Source organism: Lonchura striata, chromosome 1 (assembly GCF_046129695.1).
Source record: "Lonchura striata isolate bLonStr1 chromosome 1, bLonStr1.mat, whole genome shotgun sequence".
NCBI classification, from domain to species: domain Eukaryota; kingdom Metazoa; phylum Chordata; class Aves; order Passeriformes; family Estrildidae; genus Lonchura; species Lonchura striata.
The window spans coordinates 114,057,962-114,071,180 of record NC_134603.1 but is presented as its reverse complement, the minus strand read 5'-3'; the positions used below and the strand labels follow the sequence as shown (position 1 = coordinate 114,071,180).

The window sequence follows — 13,219 nt, the reverse complement described above, 5'->3', positions numbered from 1 at the left end:
CATCACTTGATATGCTGAATGCATCCCCTCTTAAATGTTATGAGCAATAAAAAACCTAGACATTTATGCATAAAAGAAGTAGGTCACTTGGGCCTGTGTACGTATATTTCTGATCTGTTCTGGTTCGTCACAGTTTTAATGAAAACCAATGCCTTTTGCTCTTTTTTTGCCCAGGTCTCAGTGCCTGTATTTTTTGGCTTTCTGAGAAGGTGGGGAAGGAAACTGCTTGGTCAGTTTTTATATTAGGATTGTATTGGGTAGTAGCTGAAGATTCTGGATAACTTTACATGAAGTCTTGATACCCCTTCTGTTTTATTTCCCTGCAGAAAATACAGTACAAGTTCACAAACATGACTGTGAAAGACAAGGCACTTAACTGTCAGAAAGAAACTGCTCCCATTTTTGGAGCCGTGTAAGTATTTTTAACAGTTTTATGGGCAGTAATATATGAAATTACAGTGTTGCCAAAAAATGTCATTAACACTTGTGTCAATGTCGTAGTGCTTTATGTTTAGACAAACCTATTCCCCAGAAATAAAAAAAAAAAAACAACCTCTCCCATGAGGGAGATACATAATTAAGATTTAGGGAGTAAAAAATATTTGCAGATGAAATATTTTTTATTATATGACTGTATAAATTACACATGCTTTTGCTGTATATGTTGATGTTAATTTGGTACCAATTGGTATGTAAATAATGACATTTGTTCTGAAATTTTGGAGGTTTAAGCTGTCATTTTAGTTAGGTCATTATCATTTATAGTGCTACTGTTTCTGTACCTACTAAATATTGAATGTAAAAGCTGTGTTTCCTAAATTACACCAAACTAAAAGTGTACATACTTAAACTGATATTAAGCTAATGCCTCTGTAGGATACTGTTATCTTTATCTTGTAACTTCAATGAGAAATCAAGAGTAGTGATGTTTCTTGGATCTTACATCAGTAGTGTCATACCACATGATCTTTCTCTTAAGCATTGAATATATATTGCACTAATTAATTACATTAAATTACAACGGTGCAATGTTTAAAGCAAATTCCAGCATGGACATTTTCATTTTGCCTGTGTAAATTAGCTCTGCATTTTCAAGGGCAACTCACCCTCCCCTTTGCTCCCACCCCTGAGTTTTATATACAGGTTTTGTTCTCTTGGGAGCTAGCAAGAGCAAAATCAGAAGTTTGTGATCTTGTGAGGAAGCAATGAACATCCCTGTTTCTTGTTTCCTTTAAATAATTGTCAAGATTTTAACAGCTCTCCGATATTTGTATTGAATTATTAGGTAACAGCAATAAAGATTAAAACAATGCAGAACTGGCAGCATTTTTGAGGCAATGGGACTTTCACCTTTTTTTTTGGGACCTCTGCTCTTGTGCAGGACCCACAGTTTTGCAGCTGTGATCACTTTGCAGATGCTGCCAATTCTGCAGCTTGAAAGCCTCCCTTCAGGAGGAAACAAAGTGTAGTTTACTGTCAGTGGTAGGAAGAAAGCAGAGTACAGACAGTTGAATTCAGCATAGCAAAACCTTTTGTACATCATTTCACACAGTTTAACTGCTGTCAGTGTATCTATAGCTCTCATCTCTACAAATTGTGTTTTGAGTTTCAACTTGTCACTTCTTTTCTTAATGTCTCTTGTTGACAGATGAGTCTCTGTCTTTGTGAGGCCAAAGTTTTTCATTTTGGTATGAATAGGTACCTTTGGTACAAATAGTTTATTGAAACTTTGCAAGCCTTGATGCAAAATGAAGCAATAAATATATATATTCAAGTTAACTCGATTAATTGTGAGAGGATTCCTTCCTTTTCAAATTAAATATAGTTAACTACAGAGATGCTCCTTAGAGATATCCTATAAATAGTTTTGGGGCACTGAAATGTTTCCCAGATATTATGCCAACTCTATCTGAATTATATTCAGTATTTAATGCTTTTGACACACAGATTATGAAAATTTTAAAGAAGCTTTTAATTCTTGCTTTTACCTTGCAGGCACAAGATTTCAGATTATCTGTATACACCAAAACCATTGTATCTGTTTTGGAAAGCAGTACTGTTACTTGCAGAAATATATCCAGACTTCAAATATGCTCATGCTTCTAGATGAAGCCACTGATAAAACCACTGTGTATTTTTTGCAAAATATATACTTTATTCTATACCTGATCCATTGTCATTAGCATGAATGTATTGAGTCTCATCACCTTCCAAATGTACATAATTTTTGACAGAGATAGCATGTGGGAAGGACATTTATGTATATCCTAGAATCTGTAAGTATTCTTTTTCAAAATCAAGTTTGAAGTCTTTAAGAGGAAGAGCAAGTAGTTCTAACTGCAAACACCATGCTCTTATACTGTTGTTAGAAAGAAATAGAAAATTCTCAGGGTCCGTGATGTCGAGGTGACCCCAAGACTGTAAAAGTCCTTGTTTCCCAGCCTGCGCAGCCAAAGAAAAGGTCTGAATGCGTAGGGTCAGCTTCTCAAGGTTGTTTATTTTTCCTTATCTATAACATTCTTTCTCTGACCTGCTGAGCTCTGTCTAGCAGGTTGGCCATGGCATTCTGTCTGCCCTCTCGGGCAGTGTTTACATTTTCTACCAAACACTATGTGTACTATCTTTACAATAATGTGCCAATATCTATCATTTATGTTAGACAGTGAGTCTCTACCTTAAACCAATAGGAAAGTGTCACCATCACACCAAGACATGGAGGGCAAGAAGGAGAAGGTCAGGACATGCCCAAATCCCTCCATCTTTTCTCCCTGAGCCCCATTCTCAAAACCCCAAAATTCTACTTTTTCACCCTGTGTTAATTCAACTATCACACTACTCAAACCCTTGTGTCTTGTAATTCCTCATGCAAAGCTGGCAGTTTTTTCCATGGGCTAAAATCAAAGCCACAGGTCTTTCTGACTTCATGCCGGGGTCTCGAGACAGCCGAGGCAGCCAGAGGGATGTCCTGGACTCTGACAGAAAAATCTACTTCTTTGTAGGGGTCCAGAGTTCCTATAAATTGTGAATCAATGAATGTCAATTTATCTTGAGGTTTCAAAATTCAGGGCATCAATTAGAGAAAAAAATCCTAGGAGTAGCTTTACTGCAGCTTATCCTCACTTGTGCTACAGTGTGATTATTTTTGTCCAAGTGTTTGGAATATGCAAGAAGTCATAATTTTATAATGACTCTAATTGTACTTATGAGAACATTGGCTGCCTGTATTGTCACTGGTAAGCAAAATGCCAAATAATTCCTGCATTCCCAGATCTAAAGAGGTAAGCAAAATCAACTACAAATACCTGAAAAATGACAGAGAACAGAAAAAGGAAGGAGAAAAAAATTAAACATGGTGAATTCCCCACATCTGCTGTTCTGCAGCAATACTCTCGTCCCAGTGAGAGTACAAACAATTGCTTCCTATAGTGTTCTCCTCAACCATTAGTACTTTATAGTCATGTTTACTCTTTTCTCACCAGGAATTCTTTTTGCCATGCAAAGCAAAAGGTTGAGTCTAGTTTCTTCAAGTGAAGGCCTCTGATGGTTTATTTTAATCTATTCCCATTCAAGTTATAAATTTTAAATATTCAAGTAAGTATAAGGCTGTACAAGTTCAGTCTCAACTTGAATGAAAAATTACTTTTTTCCCCACGAGATTATTTTAATTTAAATTAGAGTTTTTTACAGGAGACAAGAAATATGTCTACATTATTCATACTTGAAGAGTTAGTTCCATTCTTATGAATAATTGAACTCTCCTTGTCTTTGTCCTTAATCTTTCATATTTCACAGTAATATTCATATCTTTGCACTATTTGAAAAACATAATGAGTCTTTTCTGCTCATTTATTAAAATCCTGATTTCCAATTGATAGTCCAGAAGGAGTGTTACAATTTGTATGGTTACAAACCTGGCCTCTTAGATTATCAGAAGTGAATTTATCTCCTAAGAGCATAAACAGTAATTTGAAATGGACACTTGGTATTTTACATACATGGTGTAATAGATAAATATTGTGTAAGGGAAAGGAGACTGCCAAGACATTTCAAATTAGGGTTTAATTTTTGTTTTAATTACTGTAGGATATGAGAAAAAAATCTGAGATTACTATCCTTTTTCTGATGAAGGATTTATTTTATTCTCCTAGGTTGATAAATACAGCTGAAATACATAAGTCAGTAATTCATGGTCAGCTTTCAGATATGGTCTATGGAGACCATTTTACCTGTGAACTCTTATTATTGATTAGGACCAGAAATTCAAGAGGATAACATTATAATTGTATCTGTCATTAAAGACACATAAATATTCTCATTTATTCCAGACAGCTTGTAGCAATCAATGTAAAATATACAAGCTCTCATTTTATGACTACCTTTGTACTTGGAATATGCCCAATAATGAAGTCCAGCAGGGTAAATATTTCACTGTGCTTCAATATTTATTCTTTTAAGGAGATGAATCTGCCTTTTTCCATCTTCACCTGAAATGAATCACCTTCTTCACAAATGCAAGTTTAAATATTTCAATTTAAAGAGGCATTTACTTTCCAAACTAAAGTCTATTTAGTCTGATATAGTTCCAGAGACTTTGTAATTATTCCATTTGAAATGTCACTGTGTTTCAATATCCAGTCAAAATACGGAATATTTACATTTTTATGTGAAGATGGGTTTGCTTGCATTCAATTTCAGGCAGAAGAAAGTTCATTTGCAAACTCTGCAGGAACTTTCTGAAGTTCAGAAAATGACACCACGGGAACGAATGCGGCTGAGGAAGTTAAACGCTGCAGATGAGAAAGCAAAGAAGTTGAAGTAAGTTGTGCCCAAACCATGCAATTTTCCCCACTCAACAGTCTGATGGGAAAGTTAGAATTGTCAAGGTAGAAATAAAAATAGTATGGGTCTTTAGCTAATCAAAGTCAATGAGGATTTTGGGTGACAATAAATCACACTGATTTTTTGTGTAGGGAAGAAAAAAACTAGAACATTAGCCCAAAACTGGTGCTTTGAGTACCATGGTTCTGGTTAAATAAGTGTGAGAGATATTCAAATGTGTTACAATAAGAGACTATTTTTTAATGACTGTTGATGTTAAGAATTGCATGGTCTAAGGAGTCAGACATTTAGTTACAATCCAGTTTTTGTCAATTGTTTTGGCCTCAGAGGTTTTCCAACAGCTGTTAATACTCAGAGGATAGATAGTCTTGTCAAAGGATCAAATGGGTATAATGGATGGTGTTGTAACGTCTTTGATTGATGGGTTTTTTCATTAAGTGAGGCATAATAAAATGTTTTGGAAGAGACTAGGTACAGATTCTGATATAATATGAGAAACAACCGAAAGGCTTTGTTTGGGGTTTTTTAATAAAAACCAGAATATACTGTTTTAATGACACATTTGGAGCAAAGAACTAAGACCTTCATGGCCTTTTGGAAAACATGTCTGAAGAGCACCTGTGTCTGACTGGCATACATAAATTGATTCTCATTTTAAAAAAAACCTTTACTTGAACTGAAACCACTGTATAAAAGTATTAAATTTAACACCTTTTCTGCATGGTACTTTTGGTAATATGGTAAGCCAATTCGTGTACTAATATGAAATTTGTAAATATAAAATCTGTCTCTTTCACTTTTTAAAAATGAATGGAGATCAGGAAATAATATTAATTGCAAGATCGCTTTGATTTTTTTTCATTTTCATTGCTTTCTCACATTTTGATGTTTTCTGATGAGATTTTCACATTTTTTCTTCCCCTCAAAACTAAAGTGGAATATATTTGTTTTGTAATATGAAGGCAACATTAATATTCAGACCTTGTTCTCAGTCATGAATCTTTAAAATGGATCAACATTGAGCTCTAGATCATTGTCAGCTGACTCTGTCTGAAAATGTTGGAAACAATGCAAAAACTGTACCTTCTCCAACTGGAGATCTGCTTCCAGCAGTGCAAATCTAGAGATGGGTGGGAAGGGAATATATTAATGGAAGCTGGGAAGACTGCTTAATGTAGCATCTGTCTTAAGTGGTTCCACACAGAAACCCACAGTTACCAACTGTCCCCCAGAGGAAGAGTTCATAGCACACAAATGTTGCATGCCTGTCTACAGCTGAAAGGTCCCTGCACTACGTGGTGGAATAAAGCCCAAAGTATTTAAGACCTTGGAAGAACTAGAAAAGACTGGTACTAATAATTTACTATTTCTTAATTATGTTATGCAAGCTGTGAAAGTAAAATATAATAGGGTTTAGAAATAAGGTCTGAAATCTCTTTTTGCATTCATTAAAACCTGAATAGATGCCATGAATATTTGGCAACATGAAAATCTCAGTATGGAATTTGTTTTTCCATGTCTGCTTTTAGAAGATCCCTTTATGCATGCCCTGATATCACGTTCTAAATACAAGCATTCTGTATTTACAGGCAGCTGGCAGAAGAAAAATATCAAGAAAATATCAAAAGAATGCAAGAATTCAGGTCCCATAATTTTCAGCAGCTGAATGTCAATGTCCTACATGTAAGTCTGGGCTATTGTTTTGGACATCTCATTTATATGTGCACCCAGTGTATAGCACTTTTCTGTTTCCCACATAGTTTCTTCAGCACTAGAGGCACAGGCCTGTTCTGAGACTAATAACTGGGAAGTGCATCAAAATCTGAACTGCTTAGCTAAACCTGTTGATCTAGGATGAGGCAAAGTACATTCAGTTATTCACATATGATTCAACAAGCTCTTTATTCTTTGCACAGTTTTGTTTTTTAAGTTACTTTTTCTTAATTTGACTTAAATCTAAATCTGCTCTCTGAAATGATTTTACTGACTATATGACACCAGAGTTCAAAATACATTTATTTTCAAGATGTTTAGAATGGTAATCCTTTAAACATTTTAATTTGGTGTGGCTGAGGGTTCCTTTCATTTGGTTAAGCATATTAACTCTTCAACTGGCTTTCTAGTAAGAATGAAGCCTTGGAATAAATCCCAGAATAAGTTGTCCTTTGCTTTTAAGCTATCTGCAGCAGAAATGAGCCAGTTCAATTCTAGCACCACATCCTGTTGTAGAAAGAAAAGGGTCAGTTTGGAAATAGTTAGTGAATTCATCACAGGAAATTTTTTTGTGTGCTTTGTATTCTATCTTTTCTTTTCCATGTCCTCTGGTTTCCATTTTACATTGTGTCTAGAGAAAAAAAATATATATTAAACCTGCTTCTTCTTATGGCTGAGTCACCACTGATCATTTACCAAAATGTTAGGATTTTATTTTAGTATTTGCCTAATACAACTCCCAGGAATTGTTATAGATCAGGGTAACCATTGTGTTGTGATCCTGCTGAAAGCTTTGTTCCTGTTTCTCTATGCTGTTTTATCATTTGACTAAGGAATCTGATGAGCAGACTTCAAAACACCTCATTCATTCTCAGCCTGCCACAATGGACAACTACGTGTCCGCAGGACAGGATGACCCAAGAGAGAATGGGACCAGTGAACTCGGCATGTCTGAAGTCAGAGACCATGGTAAGAATTCAAAATCTGATGTTAAAATGAAAATTCCTGTCAAGAAAGAAAGATTTGTCCCTTGTAGTTCATATGCAATGGGAAAACGGTAGTTTAAAAAGTGGTCAGATTTGTAAAGTTGTCAAAAGACAGTGAAGAGAGAAGGAAATTAATCTGGGTGAATGTATGTGCAGCAGATGCACAGCAAGGTTACGTGGCAGGAGGTCTGTGTTCCCAAAGTTTGAGTGACCTGTGTGCAGAAATAGAGGTGAATGTGCCTTTCCAAAGGAGATGCTGAATTAGAAGGAAATAGCTTAAACTTTCCATTTATGAAATGATTGGCATTAGGAAAGCATTTCCTGACTTATCTCTCCAGTGAAAAAAGGAGTACAAGAATTCAAATTGTTTGTACCTTTGGTACACTTTGATACCCTTTTCTTTATCTTTAACAAGGAGAGGAGCAGATGGAAACCCTTTAAATTCTGCTATCTATATTGTCCACAAATACTTAGCTATTGTCTAAAGAAGTACTATACAACATGTATTTTTCCTTTATAGACAAAAAATAGTCAAGCTTTTTGAAAAGGGTCAGACTGAAAATCTTGTGTTTAATGAGGAGAATATTTTTAAGATGACATATGTTTTTGTCTACAATGTTCTGGAGTAATGTCTTATTCTCAAATATTTAAAAATCATTGTGTGAGCACTATTATGGTGAAAAGTTTTTAATCAGATTAAAATCTTGCAAATATGCATCAACATACTTTAAATTAGGAAGACTTCTTTTCTCTCTTTTTGTGTTGGTTTATGTGCATCTGTGAAAGCATAGGTCATTAATGGCATCAGAATCAGTTTGCTTGTGGTGGAGGCGTTTTGGGGGTTTTTAATAGCAAATGGCTATTTTTTTCTTTCAATGTGCCCTCATCTGTGTCTGTATGGTTGGCTTGCTGTTTCACAGCATGAGGAGAGATGACCTGTGTAGGAGAGAACCCAGCTTCTAGAAATACATCCTGCGAGGAGGGTGGGGAAACGTGCAAAGGGAGGGCTGAGAGAAAGCAGTAAACATGGGTGAGAGATTGGCTGGGGGAAGCATACAAAGACTCCTAAATAGAAACAGAACAACATGCTTGGAAGGAAAGAAATGGATTTTTTTTTTTTTTGCCTTTAGAGGTCATGAAGTTGTTAAACTACAACAGGAATGAGATGCGTTTGTATCTGTGATGCAAAAGCTGGGTCAGTCCATTGTACAAAACTGAATGTGTGTTTAATTGCTTGTGCCAGAGCCTCTGATGGAGGAGTGGTTGGTTCATGACAAAAGGGAGTTATGGATTAGCAAAAGAAATTACATGGTTTCTTTTCTTTGCTTTGTGAATACCTTGTTATTCCTGAAGCTGATGTCAAAGCTTGTTCTTACTCGATTCAGTATTCATGCTCTTCTTTTCTTTAAGCCTTTCAGCAATCATGTGCAATCATGCATATCCTACGTGTCTAATTATTAAGTTATTAATTGCACCTTTGCATTTGAAAATGTAGAAACTGTTCCAGCTATTGATTCTCTAACAGAATTTAGTTCTTGATCAATGGCTATACAAGAATAAAAGAAAAAAAAAACTAGAAGCAAGGCTATAAAATGGTTTTAGCAAGTTGTCTTACATGTTAATTAATCTTGCTGACCCTTTTTACATTAGCAGAAGAAGTTAGCCTGTGAAAACCAGACTAACAAGCTCCCTAGTTACAACTATTCACTTAGAACTGTTTGGAAAGGAGATAAAAGGCATGAGCGACTTTTAAATTATCGGGGCAGACCTAAAAAAATCCTCTCAAGAAAAGCTAGTGAGGAACACCTAGGGATAGTACCCCAGACCCAGCAGGTGTGGAGGAAAGGTCAGAGTATCTGTGGCTCATAGCCTGAAGTCCTAAAGTTTGCAACATGAGCTGAAGAGAAGAGCAGGGTTTGGGGTATTGAAAGACTAACCTTTTAAAGGATTAAGGAAAGGAGTAGAGAAAAAAACACCTTGCACTCCTCTTTCAGTGAAAAGTATCTAAACTATTGTGAATCACAAGTTGTATGTCATTGTGGAAGGTGTCAAATACAAAGCTTGAAGTTTAGCTTTAGTAAGTAGTTTTTGAATACTGTGACATCTTGAGTCAGATGTAGTAGTGGTAGTTACACTTAACTGAAAGTTGGGAAAAACAAAGCAGTTTAGTTAAATAAATGAAACCTACTATGGCAGTCTGGGGTTTTGGACTTCACAGTGGACAAAATTTAGCAATGGCAAAAGCATTCAGCTGCTATAGACTTCCCTGGGAAGTTTAAGGTTCTCTCCATATTTGTTTTAGGTAATCAGCAATGATATTCTGAACATTTTTTATACTAACTCTTAGCCTTGTGCACTTGAGAGGCATTTGAAAAAAATCTTTGAAATCACCTATAGCTGACCAATTTGTTGGTCTTCAAGCACATTTATTTTCTGGAATATGAAAGATGTCAGTGGACCCTGTGGTTTTGATGTGGAGATGAACTCACTAAACTACAGAAAAGCTTCCTCAAGACTGTTTACAGCTGGTACAAGTTCTTGAGAATCTTATAAGAAATCATCAGTTTCTTATTCCTAAAAAGAAATGTTTCAGGCAATGTAAATACTGTTTCTTTAGCATTTTTAAGATATATTGCCTTATTGCCTAGCAGCTTAAGTACTTCTCTCTTCCTGTGTATAAACCTCTGTAAACTTCTAGATTGTTCTTGTGCTTTAACACTGGTCACTTTTAGCATACCTGGACCTTCCATTCTTATTCTTTCCTTAAGATACTTCCTAGCTCTTACCTCAGAATTTATAATAGATTATTTTGGTTTTAATGTCCTAAGTCTTGAACTCACAACTCTGTTCTTTGAGTTTCCACATTTTCCATTATTCCGCTTCTCAGGGTCATCTAGTGTTTGTTCTTATATTAGCCTGGTTCTGAAACTTAGTCTCTCCAGCTGGCATGCATCCTAGAACGAAGGATTCTTTTGGTTTGGCTATACTTTCTCCACATTGCAGATCTTCAGAGAGGTGGGCAGGGTAGCATTACTTACAATAGTGAAGATGTACAAATGCACTTTAAATTTCTGTTTCTCTGAAGTTCCTATAATAAATTTCTGAAAAGTTTTACATTTTTAATCATACTATCTAAAGTAAACAAATATTCACCCTTTATTTAAAAAGACAGACAATGGAGTGGCTAAGAAAGAGCTAGAAAAAAGTTACTTCAGTGATTACCTTTAGCCATATTAAGAAAGTAACTGAAGCGTGTTGATTGTATCATTGGAACAGTAAATGTTCTTACTGTATTGTTTCACCTAGTTAAACCATTAGTGTGTTCCTTACAATACTAAACCTTTGTAAATAGAAGAAAATTTGAAGTATTTTTGCTCATTTGCAAGTCTTTTATGTAATAATTTTAATCTGCATTAAGTTTTTAAATTGGTTAATTGAAAACAAAACTTAAATTATATTTTGCTAATGAGATATTTATGGAAAGATATTTTATAGTTGTGTTTAATATTAGTTGAAAAATATTGATATGTCTGTCTTATGTGTCCAGGAGTTTATGGAATTGTCATCATACAAATAATTTAACTCTATGGCAGACAATGCAGTTAAGAATATATTTTACTACTAGGAACAATTTTGGGTTGCTATAGATATCTTTGTGTCTCTTCCATCTTCACTTTCTCCAAATTCAAGCAAGAGACAAAAGAGCTGAAATAAAATTTGTATAGAGATGGTACACAGAAGCACTGAGCCACAGTCACTATTAAATTCAAATATTTGTGTGTTGAACATATATATATGTATAGATCTGTACACTTCATTTGTCTTCAATGAGCAGCATAAAATGGAACAGCTAATGATTAGCATTAGGAATAGCTAATGATTAATAACTGAATTCCCTTTATATTTTGATTTGGGTGTTTTGTTTTCTGTTTCATTTCTCCAGTTCATTTTATTGATTAATTATCTCTGAATGTTATAAAGCATATTTTGCAAGTCATGGCAATGACGCAGGAATGAGCAATGCAAAATGTGTCAGGATAAACTTGTACCTATGTCTCCTGTTCTTGCTGAGGGTTAGTTACAAAGTAAATTATTCATCTTCTCTTGTTATCACCAAAAAGAAAAGCCACCTAGCAATAAATTGCTTAGCATCACACACTCACCCACATACACCCCCCCGTCTCTTGACCAATTTTTTACAGAAGCTATCTCCATTTGGACTAGGGCAGATAGGCCAATGTACATTTTTCTGGAGATTATTGCATTTTCAGTGCATGTACTTATCTTTCAATAGTGGGTTTGGTGAGGCAAATTATATAGTAGTGCTGGCAACCAGAGGTCAGTTCATCTAATAGAAAAAACTCAACAAATCTGTGAAAAAGAACTCTGCATATTAAATTGTTCATTTCCATTAATGATAATGACTGCAGCTGGAATAAAAGCATTCATTTTATAAAACATAAGCAATATATTATCAACAAGATAATAGGACCATCCATGACCTACAACCCAGCCTAGTTGTTATGGATGAATATGGTCAGTGTCTTCCTCTGTTAGTTAGAACAGGGCAGTTCCAACTGGGCAGGTTCATTGCATGTTTAATGATGTGACCTCCTTCTAAAAAGCTACTGAAACCATCACAAAAGTAATACAAAATATTGCTTCCTAATATAGCATTATAACTCATCTTCTAATTTACTTTTTGAGCTTGTCATCCACTTTTCTGATTCAAAAAGAATAACCAGAGAAGCAGAGATCCCCCTTTCCAGAGAACTGGAACATTTTAAGATGCAAAAAGTCATCTTTGCTGTAGATTTTCCACTGATAGACCACCTCAGCCTTTTTGTGTGTGCTGCTACACACTGGGTTAGGTAATGGCAGTTCTCTCACTGATCACATTAATTATTTGAGTGCAGGTAGTTTCACCTTGGTTGCAATGTTTTCTAATGAAGCCACATTTTATAACATAGTTCCTCCCAATTCTTTGTACAACTTGATTCCTTTTGATTTGTCTAAGTTTCAGCAATATTGAATAAATTAGGAAACACTACTTATGGAGGCTTACTGTAAAGAATCCAGAGAAACCATGCATTGTACCCACCTATGTGGGAAAGTAGTGTGGCGTATCAGAAATTTCTTAGTTTACTAGATAGAAAATCCACTAGGTAGAGGAACTCAGTCTTTGCAGCTGAAAATAGCATGAAGAGCAAGGCATAATCCTGTTATACAAAAGTAATAGCTAAAGGCTCAGGGTTTCTGATCCAATTTCTACAGAACTTGCCTTGAAATTGGCTACAAAATCATAAGCTGTATCTAAAAGTGCTTCTGGATTATTCCATGCAATTCCAGATGGAACAACTCTACCATGTCCTTACCATCATTGTTGATCCTTCTGGTTTGGATCAGTGTTTACAGTTGAAAGATAAATTGGATACAAAGCTATTAAAGGCCCAGACCTTTTACAGGAACCGTAAGGAGAGTTAGATTCAACAAGCCACACTCTAACAGGCATGAAAACTTAAAACTATGCACTGGCATTTGTGGCTAAAATTGCCACTTTATATTTGTATCAATCTCACAGCTGATGAGACATGGTAAACGAGGGTGGAGAGGATTTATTTTTTTAAAAAGGTATTCAAGAAATTAGAAACGTATCTGTTTTTTAAGGGCTTGTCCTCATT

General features: G+C 35.3%; 1 protein-coding gene across 3 annotated transcripts in view; it reads left to right on the top strand.

The window, feature by feature from the left end:
- NEK11 (NIMA related kinase 11) overlaps positions 1-13,219 on the top strand; it is an 81,866-nt gene that overhangs the window by 34,696 nt on the left and 33,951 nt on the right. For all 3 annotated transcript variants that reach the window (XM_021543355.3, XM_077786888.1, XM_077786891.1), the window contains 4 exons: positions 327-412; positions 4,696-4,815; positions 6,429-6,522; positions 7,386-7,521. In XM_021543355.3, the coding sequence (XP_021399030.2) occupies positions 327-412; positions 4,696-4,815; positions 6,429-6,522; positions 7,386-7,521 (436 nt within the window). The remainder of the gene's footprint in view (positions 1-326; positions 413-4,695; positions 4,816-6,428; positions 6,523-7,385; positions 7,522-13,219) is intronic.